The sequence below is a fragment of the Cloeon dipterum genome, chromosome 3 (assembly GCF_949628265.1).
Source record: "Cloeon dipterum chromosome 3, ieCloDipt1.1, whole genome shotgun sequence".
Classification (NCBI taxonomy): Eukaryota; Metazoa; Arthropoda; class Insecta; order Ephemeroptera; family Baetidae; genus Cloeon; species Cloeon dipterum.
In genome coordinates, this window is record NC_088788.1 from 4,292,290 (window position 1) to 4,316,837 (window position 24,548).

Consider the following 24,548-nt stretch of genomic DNA (forward strand, 5'->3'; position numbering starts at 1 on the left):
TATGCAACTGGTCAATTGAGTTAATTTTTAAATGAAGTGTTAAAGAAATAATTGCGATTGTAAATTCACTGTCCAAATTAGAGATTGAAAATTAAAAATAGCTACCGATAATTTGGTGTGAAAATAATTTTCTCAAGGAAGATTTGAATTTAAAAATCTCTATTCACTTCCTTGTATTAATTTGTAGGAGCAGAAGTCGGATGAAATAAAGAGGGCCACCACAAATCTTTGTCATTTTGGTAGCAGCCAATTTATATTTTTTTAGATTTTTTTACTTTAGCATATTATGAAAATGGAGGGAATTAAATTAATCGTTCCCAGACACTGACTCAGTATTTATTTTTCTGGACCTTTCCCAGCCATGCACACTCAAATAAAGCATATGAGCTGAAATTCCGAAGTTTTCGTAGTCCGAAATTCGGAGCGCGTGCAGCATGACTCGTCGTTGGCCGAAGAAAGAAGTTGGCCTCCGAGGAGCAATTAAAACTTTGCTTTTTTGACATAATTTAACGAGGCGGTGGCGGCGGGTGCATGAAGTTGGCGAGGCTGATTAGTCTAAGCCGTTTGGATCGTCATTATATTGTAATGGGCTGAATTCTCGCGCGATTAAAATGCTCGAGCGCAAAGGCGAAACTTTTAACGCGATTAGAGCGGATGGAAGGCCGTGTGGCTTCTGCCTCCGTGTAAATGGCTTTTCACGCCTCCCTGCCTCTGATCGAAGCGAATGGGTCTTCAATCATGATTGATGACTGGACCGTGATTCAATTTCTCTCTCTTTGTACGTTCTTTTTCGACTTGATGAACCTGCGGAAATTTTATTAGTCTCCTCCGAATCCAGCGGGCATTCAAAATTCTGTGAATTTATTTTTTTTCCCAACACCTTTGCATAAAAATGAAGTTCGAAAAGCACAACTCATGAAATTTGAAGCAATATCTATGTCCACCAAAGAGTTAAGTCAAAATATTCTCAATTTTATCACGAGTAATCATTAAATGTTCGATTTATTACTCTTTTTTAATCGCAATTTAATTAAAATAATTATTTTGAGACGGATAGTTATCACTATTCAATTTATACATTTGACAATAAGATGAAAATTCAGTGGGGGCGACGCGCAGATATGGCGTCCGGTGGAGAATGGCGCAAAAAACAGTCACGTGAAAATGCGCGAAAATAAGCAAGCTTTGGTCAATATTGTGACATAATTTGCTTTACTTGTACTGATTGTGTCTTTTGGATCGTAAAAACAAACTCTTGACGCTCGTACGGCAATCCAAAGAGAGCGTTTTGTTTCCCACATTCAGACGCCATCTTGGATCTGCGCAGTGCGAACCAATTTTATCGCACATCTAGACCCCGCTGCTTATATTAACGTTTGTACTTTAGTTGAATATAAAATATGTCAATATTTGTTACATCTAGAATGAGAGCGAAAGTGGTTTTCCAAACAAATACAAAAGGAGAAAATCTTTAATTTGAATTTCCTCAGTTTGAGGCTTCTTAAAATGTTTGTCTTAATTTTTTGACCTTAAATCCTTAAAAACAATTAAAATTTTACAATCAGTTTTTACCGGGATCTCCTTTTAACTTAATAAATCAACTATAATCATGAAATTCTCTACGTCGGATGCAATTTTGCTGTCCGGCTGGCATAACAAACGGTGGTAGAACAAGCCATCAAAATCGAAGACGCAAATTATGCAGAAAATTGTTCATGCGTGTGTGAAACTAGCGGTGAATAATTGAACGCGGCGTGTAGGTGGTTGTCGGAACTCGGAGCTCTGCACACACTCACACACGCGTTTTTGAGCCAGCGCAAAGACCGAAGGGAGAATAATTACACGCGAAGTCAGCTAACAAATTTAGCATTGGCACCCGGCGGCGGCGGCACCGCAGCCAAGCAAGCTCAGAGAAGAGCCGCTGATGAGGCACGAACGGCTCATTCACTCTCGCGCGCGCAGTCACTCAAACCCGAGTTAAAGAGCAAACAAACAAACTAACCAGCAGCCTGCCGAAAAGCTATCTGTTTCCCAGAAATTTAGAGCTTCACGCCGCTTGACGGGTCCGCCGCGCAGACGAAATACGCAGACACACACATGCACGCCAACCCCAAAACGTTTAAATATACCTATTTTTGATGCACGGACGTGACAGTGAGCGAGCAATGGGGCTTTCGTTGATTAAGTGGAGCTCCAACTCGAAAATAATTATAGAACTACCTTCTTACGGGTTAAGGTTTAACTAATAAATAATTTTCTGAATTTTAATGTTGAAAAATGCAAAATAGTAAATAGCAGCGGGGTCCAGATTCGTGGGACGCGCAGATATGGCGTCCGGTGGAGTATGGCGCGAAAAAACAGTCACGCGAAAATGCGCGAAAAGAACCAAGTTTTCGTCAATTGCGTCATAATTTGCGTTGTGTCTTTTGGATCGTAAAAACAAACTCTTGACACTCGTACGGCAATCCAAAGAGAGCTTTTTGCTTCCCTCATTCAGACGCCATCTTGGATCTGCGCAGTGGGAACGAATTTTATCGCACATCTGGCTCCCGCTGGTACATAGATAGAAATAAATAGCGAGATAAACCTTCATATTGGGATTTTGCCTTTCTTTAAAACTTTCAAAAGAATTATAACTAAAACATTGACATCGTTTTTGGGCAAATGAAACTCATCAGAATTTTACTGTTGTTTGATATCATTTTGCATGTTTTTTCTGAAAAATGAATAAGAAAAAAAGGAAGTATATTAAATAAAATGTGGTTTAATACTGCTGACTCCACCTTGTGGCAGATTAAGCCAGTAGTTTGACGCCTGGGCAAAATGCAGCGATTTCTTTGGTGTGTCAAAAGTGATTCTTTGCAGGGCTTTTAATTAACCCCCTAAGCTGGCGGGGATGCACCCGGAGGAACGTGGATAAGTGGCTGCCGTCGCCCACTGCCGCTCCAGAGAGGAAACTGATCTCGCACTTAATCTGCCCGAGAAAAGCGCCCGGCAATAAGGGCGGATTTCGTTGCTTCCCCTAGCAAGTTAATGGCTGAGACTATTTCTATCTGCTTTTCAGCCTCGCGGGGAGCGTTTGGCTCCATTATTTTTATCAGCTAATGAGGCTGATTTGTCACTTGACACCAGGAACGTATCCATGACCTGCTTGGATATAGAGACGACGTACAAACATCGACCTTGGTTGTACGAGAGGAAAATTTGATCTCTCTTATTTATTTTCACCTGCGTTTTAATGATTCTGTAGTACAACCAGGGTTCTTTGAAATTTCTACAAATGTTCAACGAAAATTAGAGGGAAGCATTCTTCCTCTTTGATTATTTATATCTGTATTTGATGGAAATGCTCTGAAACAGCGAGGGCCAGATTCGTGCGACGCGCAGATATGGCGTCCGGTGGAGCATGGCGGGAAAAATGGTCACGTGAAAATGCGCGAAAAGAACCAAGTTTTCGTCAATATTGCATCATAATTTGCATTGTGTCTTTTGGTTCGTAAAAACAAACTCTTGACACTCGTACGGCAATCCAAAGAGAGCTTTTTGCTTCCCACATTCAGACGCCATCTTGGATCTGCGCAGTGCGAACCAATTTTATCGCACATCTGGACCCCACTGCTCTAAAAATTCGCTTTAAAACCTTAAATCGTCAAAATACTGGTTCGAGCACCGACTAAAAATTAGAAAAAGAATATTTAGGAATCCTTACCCTAAAAAAACTCCAAGTGAAACACACATTAATTCACAAATTTTTCACTGATATAAAACATCTTCAATAAACGAAATGAAATTCACGGAGAAAACTCTAAATTTGACCTTTTCTGTTGTAATCTTTTCGATATATAAGTGCCTTTGAGCGGAAGATCATTAGTAAGGCCAGCAGGCTTTCCCACCCTTAAACTTTCTTAAAGGAAAATTTTTCGAGGGAAAATCCTGCTCGACCAGAGCTACTTAACAGTGGCGAATGCCGTTAAGTTCTTTTGAGTGGTTCTACCACGAAGGGAAACGCAAGTGGAAGCCAAAAGTTGGAAAAACATACCATAGCCGAGCTCCGTGCTGCCTGTTATGATATTAATAATAATTAAACAACTTTCTTAGCCGCGCGCGCACCGTAATGGTTTTCTGCGCCGCTTTTATGCCCGCCATAAGTCTGCTAGTTAATATTCCGAGTGAATGTCGGCGGTTTAATAAAAAGACCGTTTTATTGTTAAGCGCCGGGAAATTACAAACGCGCTCGTCGCGCCTGAGATATGTTTGCCTCGTGTTCTTTCGCATCGCGGCAGTGGCGGCGAACAAGTTGCACTTTAGTTAGCTACTGCTGCCTGAGGCAAGAACAATCTCGCAAGTTATGACTGTGCAGCGAAACAATTTTCTAACATGAAACGCATGCAATCCTGTGGCTTGGCTTCCCTACTCAGTGCTCTCATCAGTATGCTCGGCGAAAAGGTGCTTCTTGCTTTCCGCTGGCTGCTTGCGTGGATACAAAAGATGCAAATAATCCAATTTATTACTGCTGCTTTGAAAATATTCATAAATTGCCATCAAAGAAAAGTCCTCCGCACATCAAAGATATTAAAATAGATTGTTCTATAAGGCAACAATAAGAAGAGTTAAGCTTTACTCTCCTTAGGCAACAATTGAAATTTATTTTAGTTGTTGACTAATAAGCATTCATTTGCACTGATTTTTCTACAATTAAAGAGGAATGTTAATGCAAAAGCCTGGAAAATGCTTGTTGCCAATGCATAAACTCATCCCTTAGGATTCAGTTAAAGCCTAAATTGACCTAAGAAGCACTGTAATTTTTTGAGAAAATTGGCTGGAAAGTTAGCGTGCTTTTCAAATGGTAAGGGCTGTCTCCTTACTTGAAATCCAATTTAATTTAAAAACCAAGAGTTTGCCCAATAAGTGGCTTACACCGTTGAACATATCTCGACGAGAGGAATCGAAATATGCCAAGAAAATATGTTCAAGCACTGTACATTTTGGAGAAAATTGGCAAAATTTGAATTTTTACTGTAGGAAGGTCCTTTTTTATTATTGCAAATTGTTTAACAAATTGTTTATCGATCAATTATTGCTTATGGAATATATCCAACAATTCAAATAATTTTCAATTGTTGCCTGTATCAATCCACTTTAAGATTTGAAAACTGTTAACTTTGTAGCCACTCTTTCCAAAAATTTGACCAAAACTCAAGCCTCAAAGGATTATTAATTTCATTGTTTAGGTTTTTCTGCGTGAATTCTCTTTAATTAAGTTGCAAACCCTGGAAAAAAGCTTTCAACACAGCTTTGCATACTAATTTAATCTCAGAGTTTTGAGGAAAACACGGTAATTTTCCTTCCTGTCCGCTTTCGCCTGTAAATTTTCACAAAATTAATTTATGCCGCGCGAAGAGTGTCGTGAGAACGTAAAAAAGAACCACTTAGGGCGTCAGCTTTGTCCTCGCCCTGATAACAGCTGTATAATTTCAAACGCGCTCAAGCGGCACGGCATTTCTTAAATTTTCACCCCTGGGAGGCTATCTCCGTTTTTTTCTTCAGTCGGGGAGACGGAAAGTGTCTCATGTAATATATTCTGACAAGCTGCCACAACTTTTCAGGCGACATTAGCATTTTACTCGGAGAGCAGAGCCAACCAAATGTTTATGGCTGCTTCAGATTTCAATTAGCGATTAAGAAGTGGTTTATCCTTAAAAAATACAGTAAAATCCGTTTTAAAAGCAGTGAAATTTCAAACTTTGGAAGAACGCTGGAAATTAATGAAATATAAAATCGACTATGGTCTATGCTCGTTTTCTTTTATGCTGTCGTTTTGATAAGCCAAAAGTCATCTTATTAATGGTCTTTAATGGTATTCATTATTCAAATGATTTGAATTATTGGTTCTTCTTTAAAAAAAATCCCCTCTTACAGCATCTCCTTATGCTCCCTGAGTGAAATAGAAAGATTTCTTTATAATGGTTAATGGTATTAGCTCACCACTAATGCAGTAATTATAGAGATATTTAAAATTTGTTTAGAATAAGGGCTGATTTTATTACGCGGTAATCAAACAATGAGTTTTTCTCAACATTTTAAAGTGGAATGATACAGGGCAACATTTGAAAATTTTGAATTGTTGGATGCCATAAACAATTGATCGATAAACAATTTGTTCAACAATTTGCAATGATAAAAAGGACCTTCCTACAATAAAAATTCAAATTTTGCCAATTTTCTCCAAAATTTACAGAGCTTGAACATATTTTCTTGTCATATTCCGATTCCTCTCGTCGAGATCTGTTCAACGTTTTATTGGGGAAACTCTTGCTTTTGAAATTAAATCGGATTTCAAGTAAGGAGACAGCCATTACCGTTTGAAAAGCACGCTAACTTTCCAGCCAATTTTCTCAAAAATTACACTGCTTCTTAGGTCAATTTAGGCTTTAACTGAATCTTAAGGGACGAGTTTATGCATTGGCAACAAGCATTTTCCAAGCTTTAGCAGTATCATTCCTCTTTAAAAATTTCTGAATCTTTAACTCTGCAAGCTGTTCCATTTTTTATACATTTTTAATTTTATTTAGAACTTGTCTCGTAAATTTCAACTGGAAAAAATCCTGTATTAAATTGATTGAAAACAAAGGTGGAAAAATTGCGATCCAAAATTTCAATGAAGATTTCCGGCAAGGAACTGAATCTCATTGTAAGAAGCAATGAAACAAAAAATAGTGAATTGCAGTAAAGCTTTGAAACATAAACTGGCGTCCATCTTTTTACGGCATTCGTCTTCAAAGGCAATAAAAACCACCCCTGGAAGGTGCGGACCGTTTCGGGGGGTGGGCTCGACTGTGCTTGCACCATCAGCAAGGTGCGGACGAACACCTCGCGGGATTACAAGGAAGCCGTGTGCCATGCCATTCTCGTCACGTCCGCGCGGAAAGGGTGCCGGTGTAAAAAATCGGCCGCGATGCCCGTCCGTGCCGCCGCGTGCGGCGATGAATCGGCGCCCAGATTGCACCCCCGCACATAAATTCCGGCGTTCGTCCGTCCGTCCGTCGGATTCGCATGCTTGTCTCCTCTCCGGGGTGCACGCGGGAATTTTATCGCCGCCGCACCAGAGCGTATAGTCATCGTAGTCGTCCGCCGGCATTAGCACATTGTTTGGCAAATCGGCGGGGGTGGCACGGGGTGAAAAAAATGTGCGCAGTAAGTGCCGCCAGATTGAACCAACCAACTTTCTCACTGGATTGTTTGCCGAGCACTGCGCACACGAACAGTGTTTTCAAACTTTCACCGCTTCTGCCTGCCTCCGCCGGGACTAAGTGAGCTCGGATTGCTTTTTTCCAGGAAGGTGTACTTTTCAAACTTGGAATGGTGAAAATGTGTGCCTTGAAAAGATTTCTTTTAAATATTTCCTAAACGAGTTTCTCTTCCAGCTCTCTAGATTGAATTTTAATCTTTAATGTGGAGGGTTTTAATAATTATTTGAGTTGGAGAATTTTATTCTCGTGTTCCGAACAGGATGATTATTTTTAGACGATTTAAGAGCCAATTTAGATGCTTTTAACTTTTTTTAGTTAGTTTGCTTGGCAATATTGCTACTCTTTATGAGGGAGTTTCTATTTTTAAAATTGCTTTTGCTTCTAAAAAGAGCTTCATTGGAAAATGTCGATTTGGTTTAAAAGTAAAATAAATAAAAATTAGGAATTTAATTTTTTACATTTGAAACAGTGGGGGCCAGATTCGTGCGTCGCGCAGATATGGCGTCCGGTGGAGAATGGTACATAAAAACGGTCACGTGAAAATGCGCGAAAAGAAGCAAGTTTTTGTCAATAATTTGCATTACTTTTACTAATTGTGTTTTTTTGATCATAAAAACAAACTCTTGAAACTCGTACAAGAATCCAAAGAGAGCTTTTTGTTTCCCTCATGCAGACGCCATCTTGGATCTGCGCGGTGCGAACCAATTTTATTGCATATCTGGCCCCCGCTGAAATTCAGCGCATTCCTCGAGTAACAAATTCTCAGGATATTAAATATTTATTGTGGTTTTAACCATTGAAGATTATTCGCGTAAATAAAACAAATTGCGTTCACAAATCTTAATTCCCAGCATACCCTGGTTACTCATAAATCCACGAAAAACACGAAAATCAGTCTCCTTTTCCTAGCATGTGTAAAATAAAGTGAAAACACAGCCCTGGATGCCCGTTGTATTGTTTCTGGCGATCACAATTTATCTCCCTGCAAAGAAATATCGGCTGTTGCAATAAATTTCGGCCTTTCGAGGGTCCCAAGGGTGCTCAACATTTTCGGGGAAGAAAATACAAATCAAACTAGAACCGGGAGGTAAGCTTCCGGGCGCCGCCGGTCGCAACAACGCGCAGTGGACAACTTGGGACCCGGATTTTCCGTCTTACGTCATAGGGGCGGCACACACGGCACACACGTGCTATCGCGTCGCCGAATCGCTGGATAAAGTATAGGCCGAGACGTGCTTGTCATTCGTGGCACGTGGCGATAATGCACGCTGATTTAGGAAAAATGTAAGCAAAGCCAATAAAACACGATCGTGCGCCTCGAATTTCGCGCATACACAAGCCGGAGGCGGCCGATATTGTGTAAATCCGCGAGAATATGCATCACGTGCGCGCATTCATTCCGGAATCTGGCACGGAAATGGGTTCTGCGGATTCTCGCTCTGCTTCTCCGCGCGTCGTGTGCGGGCGGGAAGCGAGAGAAATTTCAATCAGTTCGCTAGACTGCAGCCAATCCTGGACGTGCGAGTCGTGTTGTTATGATTTTGATTTTTCTTCGATTTGCGGCAATTTTTCGAGGGCACTCTCTGCTGCATCGCTTGGCTTGGTCAAATTAAATTTCTTATCTCAATAAAACGTGAGAGACATGATTATTTTTCAAAAAGATAAATATAAAATAACATATAAAGAGAGCACTGGAAAGCAGCGTTACCCGGAAAATTAATTTTAAAAGTGAATTTTAAAATAGGAAAACGTGTATAACCTTTTTTCAAAAATCACTATCATTTTGAAACCATTAGATGGAAAGATTATTTTGTGAACCTTACAAATTATTATTCAACCAAAGAGGATTTTAATTAATATTTATGAAAAATCTAGAAGTTTGAAAGGAAATAATATTGTATTTTACTCCAGCACATTCATAATCAAAGGAACTTAATTGCTTCCGGGGGCAGACAAATTATGAAAATTTAATAGTGAGAAGATAAAAAATAGCACTTTTGAACCTTGAAAGTTTTTTTATTTTTTCATAAATTGCAGATTTTCAAAAGGGGTCTGTGTTTGGCTTCATTAAAATTCACCAGTTCATAGTAGCGTTAAATACTGCCTAAATTCAGAAAGCTCATTAAATTTCCAGTTTTTCCCACTCAGCAAAATATTTTTCTCAAATTTACCATTTTCGAAAAAAATAATTCGTCTGGAAATTTCAGCTGGCCGTTAAAGAACGTTTCAATTTTTTTTGGGAAAAATCAAAATACCCAAAATTAAGTTAATTTATTCAAGAATCATCACAGAAAAAGTTTTTTTTCATTATAATAATTTCAATGATTTCAGAGGCAAACTTGGACCCTTATTTTTATCAGAGACTGCGTACAATATAAATAAATTTTTCATTGATTTTCAAGGCCAGATTCATTGGTTACCATGTACGAAAATTTCAAATTTTTCTGATAATGAAAACGTAATTAAAATTATAATTGAGTTATGCGCCGGCCACCTTCTGTAATGCAACCAGAAGCGACAGCGTGAAACGCCCCCCTCTGTTGGCCAGCAGCGCCGAGCGCTGACTAATCAGATTGTTTTTGCCAATTTTCTCCGAAATTTACAGTGCTGCACTATGTTTTCTCACATGATTTGGAATCCTCTCATCGAGATCAATCGGACAGTCAGACTCTTTTTTTGGGGAAAAGCGGAATTTCAGAGAAAATCGCGATTGCATTCCGTTGAAAATTCTCCATTTAAAACAATGCTAACTTTCTCGAAAATTTACAGTGCTGCCTATGTATTTTTTAACCGAACATGATCTTTAGGACCTAATCTGTATGTGTGTTAAAGGATTTTGCGGGGAAATTCACTATCATTCCTCTTTAAAGAATTCATAGCAAAAAATGGGGAGAAGTTACAAAATAATCTTGTTAATTTCACTAGATTCCGTTTTGATACGGGTCGGTTGAGCTCTGCATGTTAAAGACTTTACGGAGCAAAAGCCATGCTTACTTAGTGTTCCTTGGTAGGCGGTCAGCCTGCGCAAGTTTGGTCCATCAACGACCGAGCTGATGAAATCGAATTAGCAAATTTGCGCATTCGGCCAGTAAGCAAGTTTGCGCGGCCGTCGCCGAGCAGCAAATCCACCGCATAATACCGCGCAACTAGTGGCGGCGGGCCGCCTTGCTTCCCATACCTGGCGGTGATCAGGGAATCGAGTTTTGCACTCCCTCGAGAGGAGAAGGTCGCACCGAGCAAATCCCTTTACAGGTGTTCGGGGAGCCGGCAGGATTTGCAGCCAGCGGGCTGACTTACGCAACGACCGCACGCCACCAGCGCAGCCAGCCAGCCGCCGAAATTTATTAATTCGGCCTTCTTTCTTTGTGCGTTGCTTGCGGTCGCCGCCATCCTCCCGAGCCTAAATTCAATTAGGTTTGCCACTAGAAACATATTTTGCCCAGCGCGTGATGCTGTTTTTTGTCCACCCCCCGAAGGCAAACAATAATTGGACCCAAAAAATTATGATGGGACTACTGCATTTTTTATTTTTGGCATGGAAATAGAAAAAAAGGGAAAATATAAGCAGAAAATTTATTAGATGGATGTAGTTTGTTTGTTCGTTCGTGAAATTTATTTAAATTTTCAATTCCTGACCCACAAGCAAATTGAAAATTTCCTCAATTTAGTTCTTAACATAATTCTGATAATTATCATCATTTCATAAATTCCTGGGTGAAAAGGTTAAATTGCAATATCTATGTAAGCAGCAGAAAATTATCTAGTGCTGGACAGCAACTTTCTCAGCTCCGCATTATCAGACATTTTCTTGCCAAATTAAATCAAAACGGCACCAACTTGCAGCTGAAAACACTGCACTTAATTTTTAGGACAAATTTACAATCTTTAAATATTTAACCATCATTTTTTTTTAAAATGACATCAAGAAATAAATTCATTGAGTACAAAATGCCTCGGTTAAATATTTGTTGGTAATAAATTTAAAGAAGGAAATTTATAAGGGCTCTACTTACCTCCAAATTAATGAAAGGATGGGCGGCTATGAGAGAATTTTAAAGTGAAAAATTGTCTCACACGTCCTCGTGTAGGACAGCAAACTGTTTCGACTCCTCAGGCCTCATCAACAGTTTTTTGCCAATAAAACACCGCAGCTGCAAGGATTTTTTTATGAAAATTATTTCTGAGCACGATTAAAAAGAGAAGTAAAGTCTCGAAATATCTTGGCAGCTACAGGCACTCTTTGCAAAAAAAACTCCCTTACAAAAAAATTCATAGGCTCCAAATATTCCATCCTTACCTTGAAGTTATCCCAAATATAAGACTCTACACGAGAACTATTTAGAAGGAGAAATCCATGGACTTTTGAGAGGACTGCAATCTGTTTTCCAATCAAATAGTTATTTAATTGAAGCTTTATTAGGGAATAAATATCAAATCGTCAGCAACAATTATAGAAGATAAAAAATACAACTTAAACAATTATTAAATTCCTGCAGATCAGAAAACAGGCTTAAATACCTGATTTCTAATTGTTTTTATATTTTAAGAACGCCGTAAATTCATTAGAAAACCAAAAACCAAACAGATAACGGTGCCATGATTTTTCTTTCGTATTTTTTAGATAATATCAACCAGTTATCCTTTAGGTGAACTAAATTTCGGGCTGAACAAAAATACATTTTTGTAGTGTTACAGGAATTTCAACCAGAATTTAAAAAAAAAATGATTTAGTAGCCAAGCAGGTTCATATTTTGCACCACGACATCGTCATGCATTCAGTCCCCTTGATTCAAATGATTATTTTCGTCCGGTTGGTTACGAAGCCACAGCCACAGGAGGATATCTCGGTGCCATCAGCCTTTGCTTTGAATGACGCCCTGCTTTTTCATTGTTTCGATTCAACCAGGGAAAACATAAAAGAGCCTGTCCGCACAAAGCACCAAGAAAGGAGCACAAAAGCAGCTGTGTGCCTGCGGCCAGTGGTGGGTAGATGAAGTCGGTCTTTCACCAGAACAGGCCCAATCGGCGCCGACGAGACGGTCACTATGCATAGAAAAAGGAAGCGCCGTCTTAATCAGTGCGCGCGGCCCCGCAAAACCAAAGGCGCGCGGCCATGTGTTTTGCTCTAATCACGGTCTAACGCGCGCGCGACTTCAAACGGCTTCCCGGTGTGGCTCTGACCTGTGCTTTGCTACCTGCCCTGCTGGCCTGCCTCACTCACTCTCTCGGACCGACCGACCGACCGGCATGCGCTTAAACAAACATATACGCGCGCGTCCTTTTCTCTCCCTCGCTGACAAACACACACACGGTACGCTCGCCTCGCTCGGCAACCCGATCCACCAGATTATCTGTCGGCTTTTCGAGTGTTCGCCTCGAAACCAAACACGAACGAAGGGAAAGCCGCTTTTGCCGAAACTCCTCGTGTGCACTCGGTATTTGAGCCAAATTGGTAAAACGATATTGGCTCACGCCGCGGGTTTGATTTCTGCTTTGAACAAAATAAACACCGGCTTGCCAGGGTTTAAATTTTTGATGGATTTTCTCATTTGTTCCAGGTGCAACTGCCTTTTCATGGACTAGAACGTGCTTTCTTGAATTAAGGTAAGCTAAAATTTCCTCTGTTCTGATTGTGAAATATTTTATTTGAAAATCTGAAGATGCTAAAAATGTGAGAAACCTTTTTTAGAAGAAGTTGAACACATTTTCGGAAAATTCTGGTGGTTATTCCGTTTAAATGAAGGCTAATTTTTTGATATTTAATTTGAATAAAAATATTACAGGTTTTGCCAACAGAAAAACGGTCAATTTTTTGTAGAAAGCAATTTATTTTCGCTGGTTCTTGAATTTAATTTATTTTATAGACCTCGTAACATGTATCAGAAAATAGTAGAAATAACAATACGCGTAGCTCTATGTTTTGCGTCAGTTTTTTCTCAACTTTTGCATCACGAAACACGTACCTTGAAGCCATATAAGTTTTAATAGCTTTCAAGTACGTCCATACGATCAGTGACATTCCGAAATACATTTTTCTGACTTCACCAGATTCTTCACAAATAATTATATTTATTGATTTCACCACTCTCCAACGCATAGAGAGAGATTTGCATATAAATACCGAAGGTTTGAATCTTATTCGCTAACATTACCACAAGTTTAATATACGAGTTGTGGTTTTCCTTATTGAACATTCAAATTAATTTATTCTAAAAATACCACGAGCAATATCTAGCACTTCCTTTCACTCCTTTTCCAACGGAGAAAACTTTTATTGGCGCATTTGGCATTTTTTCCAATGCAGCCTCGCCAAGCTGCTCTATAAGCAGAGTGAAATTCAATGCGCGACAGGTATGAACGCCAGCAGGGAAACGTACGTAAAAAAAATCGACGGCCGCCGACAAAAGGGCGGAGAGGGAAATTCGCAGTCATCGCCAGGCCAGCGATAAAAATGAAAAATGCACTTTCCAACGCGGAGATGGGGGAAACAGAGCGAGCGAGCGAGAGCGGAAGGCAAAAAGAGCAAGGGAGCCCTTTCAAAATTATTATTTAAGACTTGATTAACGGAGCACAATAATTTTCATTGTTATTAGCGCAGTGATTGATGGGCGAGGAGTCAGTCAGCCGGCTTTGAGAAGCCCTCTAAAATTTCCGCTGCCACAAAATGAATGAGCCACTGCCTTTTTTTCCCTGCTCGCATTTGAGCTCTTGCAATTGCAGGCTAGAGGGTCACGACCTCCTCACGCGTGGGCCTCTTACTATGAAATAAAAAAATTCTAATTACATGGTTTGATAATATTGGAATGCTCGACTGAACATAATTTTCAAAAAGCGCATACATTTTTATTTTCAAAATACTAATTTTTCCATTCAAAATTTCAAAAATTGTGAACAGCTTTTTTTAATAATTTTCTTTAGTCTTGAATATTATATTACTTTTTTCTCAGTTGTCTTCCGCATATATCTGATGGCTGTAGCATTCAAAATGTACTTTCTAGAGGTGTGGCCCACGTTTAAGTTAGCCCTGTTCCATTCAATGCTCTCGCTGCTTGGCGAGTTTTAACGAGGAGGTCGTCGATGAATGAATGAATGGCCTCTTGAGTCGAACGCGTCGGAATATATAAAACTAACTTCAGGGTGAAGCCGGCGATGAGAAAAATATACTCAGCTCTCAAGCGTTTCGAGCTCTGGATTTGGCAGCTGTATCCCCGTGCATGAAGAGCTCTCAAAGAAAATACACTATACATGTCACTGAGCGTTACATGATCCGTCGAATAATTGATCAAAATACTTGAAATCGTATTTAACTCTTTCCTGCCAGAAACATGGACACTTGGCGTGCCGGGGTCTCGAAGAAGGGCCACTTCAGCCCGCAGATCCTGATTTCTCGCCCTTTGGGCCGCCGCCGATGGCTGACCAAAGTCTTCAAGGCCATCCTGGTCGTGGTGCTCTTGGTGACCATCTGCATCAACGTCATGTTCATCATGGACACGGCCGGAAGACTGAAGGAAGAAGCTCTCATGGCAGGTCAGTAGCTCCTGGATCAAAGTACATAATTTTGAACGATTCTATGCGTTTTTTCTGAAGTCAAACCCCTTTTTTCCATCAGAAAATTTGATCTGAAGTTCAGCGGGGGCCAAATGTGCGATAAAATTGGTTCGCACTGCGCAGATCCAAGATGGCGTCTGAGTGTGGGAAACAAAAAGCTCTCTTTGGATTGCCGTGCGAGTTTTAAGAGTTTGTTTTTACGATGCAAAAGACACAATTAGTGCAAGTAATGCAAATTATGTCAAAATATTGACATGAAATTTGCTTCTTTTCGCGCATTTTCACGTGACCGTTTTTTCGCGCCATACTCCACCGGACGCCATATCTGCGCGTCGCACGAATCTGGCCCCCGCTGCTGAAGTTATTCTTGATCTTAAATAAAAATCAATGCTTTTTTTAATTCATGGTGCTCATAAATAATTTTGAATGCTCACGGGTCGCGTTTTTAAATTTAAAATTGCCGCTGAAAATCAGGTCCCAACACCCCATTAGTCCATTTTTTATCCTTTTTTTACATATTAAATTAAATTTTTATGAAGAATCTCATCCTTTAAATTGGATCCCAAAAACCAATTTATGCCTTGACGCAAGCATGTCCCAGAGATGAGCGCCTTTTTTGTGATATGCAACCGGCCGGACGGAATGGTCGGGCGGGAAGCCTAGCTGGCGCACGACGTCGGCAGATAATGCGAGAGCGAGCACGAGAGTAACGCAAGCTGGGCGAAAACTTTTGATTACAGGTGCCAGCGGCAGCGACGCGGTGGACGCTGACAGCAGACGAAACAGCTTCCGTCTGCAGGAAAGCCAACCGAAGGCGCTGGCCATTGAAGTTCTTTCGAGCCAATCCAAAGTTTCTGTCAGCGTCGACGGAGCCACGGTGAGAAAATGGACGCGCACACGTGACAGCTGACTTGGCATTTCGTTCGGGCTTAAAATAGCTCGGACGTGACAGACAAACCAAACTTTCACGATATCTATTAATTATCCGAGTATTTAAAGCTGTTACTTGGATCAAAATTCATTTCTAGAATTAATAAAAAGAGTTAAACGAGAGAGTTTTTAATAAAATCTAAAAAAATACATTTTTAATTGCCAAAGTGATGATTCCAATTATTAAAAATGCTGCTAAATTTTAATATTTCCGGCTATTGAACATTTTATAATTTCATTCAGAGTGTTTCTTGTGTGTTTAACTAAAAAACTGATTTGAATTTAGATTTTGGAAGATGGCGAGGAGCACAAGGGTCGCGGAATCCACGTGTTGATTTTAAACCAAGCGACGGGCAGCGTGATGGCGCAACGCACCTTCGACACGTACTCGCCGCACGAGGACGAAGCCATGGCCCTCTTCCTCAACATGGTCTCTGACGGCAGGATCATCATTTTTGCCATCAAGGTACGAATTTAGTTACGCGATCAGAGTCGGTTAGTGCGTAGACACGAAGAACAGTTCTTAAGTTTGGTTTTTGTTTGAATTGTAGGGTTCCAAAAAGCTTCCGATTAGAAGAAGCAAGGTTCTGCACAAAAAGGTGACAGACGTTGCTTTCGAAATAAATAATGCGGCTGATTTAGTGTACTGCTCACTGTTTCGCGTTTGCAAAGATGATCTTATACTAAAACTTGTTGTAAAATCAAGCAGGGAGATTTCATTGTTAAAGATTTACCAATATTTTTTGGACATCAGAAGTTATCTTTGCATGCGCGTGTTTCGCTGTAAATGTTAAATAACTACAAGAATTTAATCCCATCAAAAACATGATAAGCTCAGTTTCTTTATAGCTGGGAGTATGTTAAAAAGTAGAAAATTTAATGTGGCTAGAGTAAAATACTCTGGAGAGCTATGCACTCTGCTAGATTGCATTCGACCTCAAAGCTTTGTAAGCTGTTTTCATTTAAGGCAGAATTTCAAATGAAATTTCTCACCATTGCGTTGAGCTACCTTGAGGGTACTCTGGCACTCCGTGAATTTACGATTTCTTGGCACTTCTCCTCCATTTTTTAATGATTAGAAAATACCTCATGCCACTGAGAGTAAAAATAGAATAGGCTACTTTCGGTGGATTTTATTTTTATATTTTAAAACTTCAGATCCAAGTTTTGTTAATTTATGATTCAATGGACTGATTAGAAATATTTGACAAAAAAGGAAACAATTCCTAGACCGTTTTTGGCTATGTTTGCTTTACAAGTACGAGTTTTTAGCAGTTTCAAATTTTAAACAAATTGTTTTTAGCTTTAAAAATATTTTTCAAGGTTGAATTCAGTTACACTGCAAATTCCGATGAAAGTTAATCAAAGTTATAAATTTTTCTGCGTCCGAATGCTTGTCCCTAAACACTTTAAAAGTTAGCAGCAGACTTCATCTTCAGAATATGTCTGTTTCAAATAGCCTATTTTATTTACAGCCAAATTTTTGTTAGTAAACTCAGTCATGGCTAAAAGTAACATTAAATGTTTCTAATATTCTCAAAAATGGGAGGATCCTACAAGAAACTTTTTAAATTGTTTAAAAGTCACATTAAAAAATGCAACGACAGTGTTTTCAGGTGTTAATTCGACACCATTGGCGGTTATATGTGGGTTAGCAGAGTCCAAAATGAGTTTTCAACGATTTATTGTGGACGAAAAACTTGAAACTGCGTGATTTGTGTTCATTGGAACAGAAATTGTAATATCCTCAGAAAAGAAATATATTTTTACGCATAATTATAAGATATTTTCACGACTAGAATGAATCAGGAATATTCATGTTTCAAATAGGGGTGGAAGTGCCCTTAGTTTGTGATTTAGCTTTGCTATCATTATCTTTTGGTTGTTTCAAAAAGGATTTGATTCCCTCATTGTCAGAAGCCTATATCAAAGAGATCATCAAATTTTTAATAAGACGGAAAGCCGCTGCATGTGGTATTTCAAGAGTCGTTTTTAAATCTACTTAAAAAAAATCCAGAGTATTTCATTCATTCATTTATTGTTGTCAGCTTTTAAAAGGGTTGGGAATTGCAACCACCATATTTCCACAGACAGAGAAAATCAAACAGCCAACAAGCTCAGATCTCAGATTCCCGACCCTTCTAAATTCATTTAATCGGCTTTGTTGCACGTGAGCATGGACGCTTTGTGAATTTCGACTGAAATCGATTGATCCGTTCGCAGGATGAGGGCACGTTCCAAATGAAACAGCCGGCGCGCGATCTGCTGAAGCGGCTGGGCTCGCGCAGGTCGCAGGCGATCGGCTGGCGCGACATGTGGGCCATGGTGGCCAAGAAGGGCGGCAAAATGCTCGGCGAGTCGTACAGCAAGAGCACCGAGTTCAACACGTGGGGCGCGCCGGTGGTGCTTCGCGTCGAGGTGCCGCTCGTGCCGGTCGAGGAGAGCGAATGCGACTGGCCAGACACGGACGAGAACCGCCGCCGTAGACACTTCTGCAGCCACATCGAGGGCTACGGCTCCGTCTGCAGCTGCGCCGACCCCGCACCGCTCATTTTCAACCCAGCCCGCCTGCCCAACAGCCAGGTACAGACTGATGTTTTTCCGGTAAATATTAATTCAAGGATCGAAGCATTATTTTGGGGATAAATTAAAATTTATAAAAACTTCCTAGAAGTATTAATTTAAAAAAATAGCTTCAAATAAATGACGAAAAGGTTTACAGTTAAATTTAAAGAGGTTTTTTTAAACATGTAGGTTTTAGTTTTGATTTGGGGACGCTTTTTAATATTAGATTGATGAATGGATCGTTTCTGAAATTCTTAGAAAAATTAAAAATTTTCCTTTGGGTATTGTTTTGGGCTCTGCTATTTTTATTAAACTTTAAATATTCCAGACCCAAAAGTTCATAAATATACCTACAAGCTGATTAATTTCCTATTTTTTCATATACTTTAATACCAGCGGGGGCCAGATGTGCGATAAAATTGGTTCGCACTGCGCAGATCCAAGATGGCGTCTGAATTGGGAAATAAAAAGCTCTCTTTGGATTGCCGTACGAGTGTCAAGAGTTTGTTTTTACGATCCAAAAGACACAATTAGTTAAGAGTAATGCAAATTATTTCACAATATTGACCAAAACTTACTTCTTTTCACGCATTTTCACGTGACCGTTTTTTCGCGCCATACTCCACCGGACGCCATATCTGCGCGTTGCACGATTCTGGTCCCCGGTGTTTAATACTAGATATAATCTTTTCTTCATTTCAATCTCCAAGCAATATCTATCACCAACGTTGAAATGACTGAAATAAAATATATGGAAAGGAAAAAATAAGTACCAAGTGTAAATTGATTTGTAGGCAACACATTACATGATCCTTATTTTTCTATAACTTTGTAATAAATTTTATATATTTAATTTTACAGGTGAACGACGTTCCCGTGGCAATAATTGCCAGCAACCGTCCTCACTACTTGTACAGGATGCTGCGCAGCTTGCTGTCGGCGCACGGAGCCAATCCAGACATGATCACCGTCTTCATCGACGGCTACTTTGAAGAGCCACTTGAGGTGACGAAGCTGTTCGGCCTACGAGGCATTCAGCACACTCCGATCGGCATCAAGAACGCCCGCATCTCACAACACTACAAAGCCTCTCTCACGGCCACCTTCAACATCTTCCCTGACACCCAGTACGCCATAATCGTCGAGGAGGACCTTGACGTCTCACCTGATTTCTTCAGGTATGAAAATGATGCACTAATTACGTATGGTGATTTAATTTCAATTTATTTCATTTGTCTGTTAAAATAATATAGCTCGTCTTTGAATTGTCCCCAACCTTTTAATTTTATTTTTTATAAAGTTCTAGTAATTAACTTGAATTTGAAACAAAAATTATTTTATATTTTTGAATTTGCAGTTACTTTAGCCAAACGAAACGATTGCTAGAGGAGGACGAAAGTATCTACTGTATCTCAGCGTGGAACGACCAAGGCTACGAGCACACCAGCGAAGACCCGAGCCAGCTTTACAGGGTGGAGACCATGCCTGGTCTTGGTTGGATCCTCCGCAGGTCTCTTTACAAGGAGGAGTTGGAGCCTAAATGGCCAACTCCCGAAAAGGTACCAAAGTTCTATCAATTGGTCTCACAAATAACATAAAAAAAGTTTTATCATGTCATCTTATTTAAATTATGTGATATTTTAATTAAACAACCAAAACGATTTTCCACGCTTTAAAACTGTTAACTCTTTGAAAACGTAACTGCAGATGTGGGACTGGGACATGTGGATGCGCTTGCCTGAAGTGCGGAAAGGCAGAGAGTGTGTTGTGCCCGACGTGTCGAGAACTTACCACTTTGGCGCATCTGGCCTCAACATGAACTCTTACTTCCAAGACGTGTACTTCAAGAAGCACTCGCTGAACACGATTCCCTACGTCGAGATGCGAGGAATAGACAGGTTTAATTAGATGCTAGATATATATCTGGGGACGTGCTAATTAATACGCCTCCCGACATTCCAGCATGAAGAAGGAAAATTACGAGGAACTCGTTGTCAGTCTCATTAAGAAAGCGACTGTTTTGGACCACAGCAAGTCGCCTTGCGAGGAAAGCTTCATCCCGGAGAAAAAAGTAAGCGGGATTTTTTTATCTAAATATAAATTGAAGCTCATGGCGTGTTTCAGGGAAGCACCTTTGTGATGTATATCAAAATGGAAGAGCCAAAGGACTTTGGTACCTGGAAGCAAGTGGCTAAGGTAAAAATAATTTGTTTCACGTGAAAGATAAGAATTAATTTAAACTTGTTGTTTGTGTTCAGTGCTTCAAAATCTGGGACTTGGACGCCAGAGGCTACCACAACAGCATGTGGCGCATGCACATGAAGGGAAGCGAGCTGCTAGTCATTGGAGTTCCTAACTCTGATTATTCGTGAGTAAAACTTTCAAAAATAATTGCCTTTATTGGCTTAGTGATCAAATTTGCTGATGCACTCATGAAAATATAGTTTAAAAATCTTTTCAATTTAAATTATGATTGAAAACTTTGGTAAAAAATATGTAAGGTTTTTTAATTAGATTTTTAAGGAGAAATTCATCTATAAAATTTATTTTCTCAGTGAAAATTTTAAAAATTATGGTTTTAGTCTAGTCTTCATTCCAAGCATTATCATTTGCGGGTAAAATTTATTTTCTTTAAATCATTTTAACGTAAATCAGGCCTAAATTGATTTTAATAATTTCAAATTTTTGCTTTTGGAAGCCAAAAGATTATAAACAACCTTTTGTCTGGAATTATTGAGACTGCGTTTTATTTAATTTTGAGCAATCCATTTTGTTTTGGTGGAATGCATTTCTATTTAGAAAGATTTTTACATTTTTTTCTTTCGAATACATCGATTAAATGCAGTTTATAATAATTGCTGTTGATTCATTTTGAACCAAAAAATTATTAATTAATTTTCTAGAAAATTCAAACCTTCCAACGTGACACCGATCTACTTGGAGCGTCCAAAGGAGAAAATCAAAAGCATCATCAGATAGCAAGAGATGTAGGCTGGCGCGACTGGTGCCTCTGAATTTTGAAAATAATGCTTCTCTGTGATCTCCACGAGCTAGCACCCACACCGAGAACTCCTACATTCGACTGACAAAACAGCCGGCGCAGAGGACAAGACTGGCCGCGATTCAAGATATAATATTCAGCCGGTTGATTGTATTGTGAGCTGCATGCGATGTAAAGAATTTAGTCGTCGTATAGAAAGAAGAATCAAGTGTGCTGGACGCGAATTGAAAGAAGAAAAAAAAATAAAAAATAAGAATTTAACATTCGACTCGCTGCCGAGTGCCTGCATGAGCTTAACCTTCAGCAGATTTCAGTGTTGCTCATTGTGAATAAATGTTTCTTTATAGCTGCAGTGATTAGAGAGCGAGTGGGAATGCAAAAGTCGACAATAATTGATTTCGGCGCAAGGACTGAGAGTTGGAAAAAGTGAACTCTGTGCTGCATATCAGTGTTGTTTCGTGCGGAAGCCACCGAGCCTAAATTTGCTACAATGCTCCTTGGCTCCAAAGTGATCAATTAATTGGTAGATATGAAAATTTTATCTCGAACATTCTTGAATTGCATTTAATTAATTTGAAGTAAATGTGAAATGTTAACAACAAAAAAGAAAAGAAAAAAATTACTGACTGTTGAAAACGCTGAAGAGGTTTTGTAATGTTGATTTGGAAACTGTGATCTAGCCTGAATCAATTATCGCTGCGAACACTAAAAATTGTAGATTTTCTAAACGCGAAAGTGAAAAGGGTTAAAATGCGTAATTTTTAAGTGTACTAAAACCAAATAATGTTCACTGTTGACTAATTTGACGGGACGCCTGACGCACCAGGCTCGATCTGAAAAATGGTTTGTAGCCTGAATGGCCAGTTGTTGTCAACAACACATGGAAAAATAAAATCAAAATTCTCTTGACGCCTGGAATTTCAATTCGCTCCATCGAAAATAAAACAAGAACCACACGAATCAAGTGAGTTTTTAATCTAAATTGTGAAAATTAGTTGCTGAATTGTTTGACTCTTTTATTGAGTTTTTATATTTGATTTCATTTATTTGACAAGCGTTCCAAACAAAATTTTACTCTGAATTAAATTTATCCCTGCAGCCTAGAACATTGTAGATTTAAAAACAAATATAATTTAACTAGAGCAAGGTGGCAAAAAAATTACAAAGAAATTAAACATAAACAAAGACATAATTTAATGCAACAAACCTACATGAGTTCTTCGACCACAATCATTTGCGCTAAATTTTCACTAGCTGACTTGATGTCGGGGTAGATGTACTCGAAGCCATACTCCAACACCCTCTTTGGCGCCACGTTCTGGCCTTTGGTCATGATCATACCGCGCTCACCCCCGAAGACAAAGTTGACGACAAACTCGGGCATGGGAAGGAACCAAGGTCTCCACATCGCTTGGCCAAATGCTTTGCTGAACTCTCCATTAGTACAGATCTGAAAAATAGGGGTACAATTATTTGATACAAATCAGTAATAAACTGTTAAAGGGGATTTATAGTTTTTTTATCTTCATATTTCACTAGAGGTCTATTCAAATTTTTTCCTACTAATATCAACTTCAATAGGAAAGCACTCTTTATCTTATTTTACAACAGCAGTTTGAGTCCTAAATTTTGTACTTTGTGTCATGTCGCAAATTAAGGCATAAAAAATTTGATTTTAAAGCTATTTTGTCCATTAAATGAATCAAATTAGTGGCAAAAGACTGCTCAATTTAAAATTTGATTAGAATTTGGACACAAATTCAGTCTTGGCGCAAGGTTTGAATTTTTAAACTACCTGTGGTGCGACTCCATTGATTACTCCATTAACTTTGTTGTTTTGCAGGGCGAAAAGGAACAGTCGGGCAATGTCATGCACATGGATCCACGGAAGAAACTGTTTTCCGCTGCCAATCGGGCCTCCTACGCCAAAGTAAAACGGCCAGTACAGATTTTGGATCATTCCTCCCTGTCTGCCAAGAACTACACCAGATCTGCAAGAAATGAAGAGTAAAAATACAAAATACCAGTGAATTAAGAAGAAATAAACACGCATTATATTTTGATACCTAATTGTGACCTGTCGAACATCAGTACTTTGGCCCAGTTTGGCGGCAGCTTCCCAGTCTGTGCAGAGCTTGGAGAGGTAATCAAAATCTCCTCCTGGACTGTGCTCATTGTATACTTCAGTCTCGCTAGGTTTATAATAGCCTAAAATATGTATTTTATTAACACTAACTTGCCCCCATTTAAGGCGTTGAAACTAAATTACCAACGCCAGAAACAGTGATAAACACTTCTGGTTTGGCGGACGCTTTGTCAATGGCTTCGGCTAGCCACTGCGTTGTATTGATTCTGCTTGAATAAACGTTTTGCTGGAAGCCAGGCGTCCACCTTTGTTTCGGGTCCAGTATGTTCTGGCCGGCCAAGTTAATTACAGCCTTGCAACTGTCTGGAATACCGTTTTTCATTAACTCGATCTGGAATTATTAAAAAATTTATATAATTTAATAATTAAAAGGTTAAATTGATCGACGCACCCAAGACATTCTATTCGGTCCTGGCATTCTCGACACAGTGATGATATTGTAGCCATGCCTCCGCAGAAGATTGCCCAAAGCAGTTCCAATAAAGCCACTTCCCCCTCCTGAAAAATATATAAAATTAAAAATAAATAATCGTAATGAATCTTGAAGCGTTTAGGTGTTACGTAACGTTTATTTAAAGTGTATAATACTTCAAATCCACAAAACATTCAAAATCTCAAACATTTCCAGTGGAATTATTAATTTCAACAGCTATAACTGGCTAAAATTAAATTACAAGGATTTTCCAACGTTAAAAAAAGATATTGAATTATTCATACCGAGAATCACCGTTCCGCTCATTTTTTGTTATTAGATAGATAGATTTCGATTAGCGAAGAAAAATCTGCTTCTCTTCCTTAAAAACTATTGCCACGCTTAAAATTCCAATGACAAAGAACAATCACATTGTTTTCATTGAATTTTCAAAGAAAAATCAGAGACAGGGAAGCTGCAAACTGGACGAGGAGTTGTTTTGAACAGCAGCTGATGTGTTGGTGACGTCACAAACGCTCGACCAATCACAGTGACGGAAGAATTTTACTGCACATAAGCGCGAATATCGATGAGAAGGAATTCGCCGGAATTCGCTTTATCTATTTTTTTTTTATTTCTGTATTATCAAGGTTAAATTATGTATGTATTATTTTATGGTACGGCGCTCGATAAGAT

General features: G+C 39.3%; 2 protein-coding genes across 10 annotated transcripts in view; one reads left to right on the forward strand and one right to left on the reverse strand.

Annotated features, from left to right (window-relative positions):
• LOC135941341 (protein O-linked-mannose beta-1,2-N-acetylglucosaminyltransferase 1-like) overlaps positions 1-22,203 on the forward strand; it is a 216,458-nt gene extending 194,255 nt beyond the window's left edge. For 6 of the 9 annotated variants that reach the window (XM_065486748.1, XM_065486747.1, XM_065486749.1 and 3 more), the window contains 13 exons: positions 12,809-12,854; positions 14,572-14,777; positions 15,539-15,675; positions 16,015-16,194; positions 16,280-16,327; positions 17,952-18,332; positions 19,155-19,471; positions 19,651-19,852; positions 20,001-20,191; positions 20,256-20,364; positions 20,418-20,489; positions 20,552-20,661; positions 21,197-22,203. In XM_065486748.1, the coding sequence (XP_065342820.1) occupies positions 14,576-14,777; positions 15,539-15,675; positions 16,015-16,194; positions 16,280-16,327; positions 17,952-18,332; positions 19,155-19,471; positions 19,651-19,852; positions 20,001-20,191; positions 20,256-20,364; positions 20,418-20,489; positions 20,552-20,661; positions 21,197-21,272 (2,025 nt within the window). In that variant the 5' untranslated portion in view covers positions 12,809-12,854; positions 14,572-14,575 and the 3' untranslated portion in view covers positions 21,273-22,203. The remainder of the gene's footprint in view (positions 1-12,808; positions 12,855-14,571; positions 14,778-15,538; positions 15,676-16,014; positions 16,195-16,279; positions 16,328-17,951; positions 18,333-19,154; positions 19,472-19,650; positions 19,853-20,000; positions 20,192-20,255; positions 20,365-20,417; positions 20,490-20,551; positions 20,662-21,196) is intronic. The other 3 variants (XM_065486753.1, XM_065486754.1, XM_065486755.1) reach the window with 3 other exon arrangements.
• A 261-nt stretch (positions 22,204-22,464) lies between these two features.
• On the reverse strand, positions 22,465-24,349 carry LOC135941344 (epimerase family protein SDR39U1). The gene is made up of 6 exons (XM_065486759.1): positions 24,158-24,349; positions 23,832-23,938; positions 23,564-23,771; positions 23,361-23,502; positions 23,090-23,285; positions 22,465-22,744 (listed from the first exon to the last, which is right to left on the reverse strand). The coding sequence occupies exons 1-6, from the start codon at positions 24,177-24,179 to the stop codon at positions 22,502-22,504; spliced, it is 918 nt and encodes a 305-aa protein (XP_065342831.1). The 5' UTR covers positions 24,180-24,349; the 3' UTR covers positions 22,465-22,501.
• Between the last annotated feature and the right edge of the window lie 199 nt (positions 24,350-24,548).

What these genes read in the sequence shown, in the direction of transcription:
- LOC135941344 (XM_065486759.1), bottom strand. Translation starts at nt 24,179, where the DNA reads ATGAGCGGAACGGTGATTCTCG. An exon ending in GACCGAATAGAATGTCTTGG is followed by an intron (nt 23,772 to 23,831) that starts GTGCGTCGATCA and finishes TAATAATTCCAG; the next exon opens with ATCGAGTTAATGAAAAACGG. An exon ending in TATCACTGTTTCTGGCGTTG is followed by an intron (nt 23,503 to 23,563) that starts GTAATTTAGTTT and finishes TACATATTTTAG; the next exon opens with GCTATTATAAACCTAGCGAG.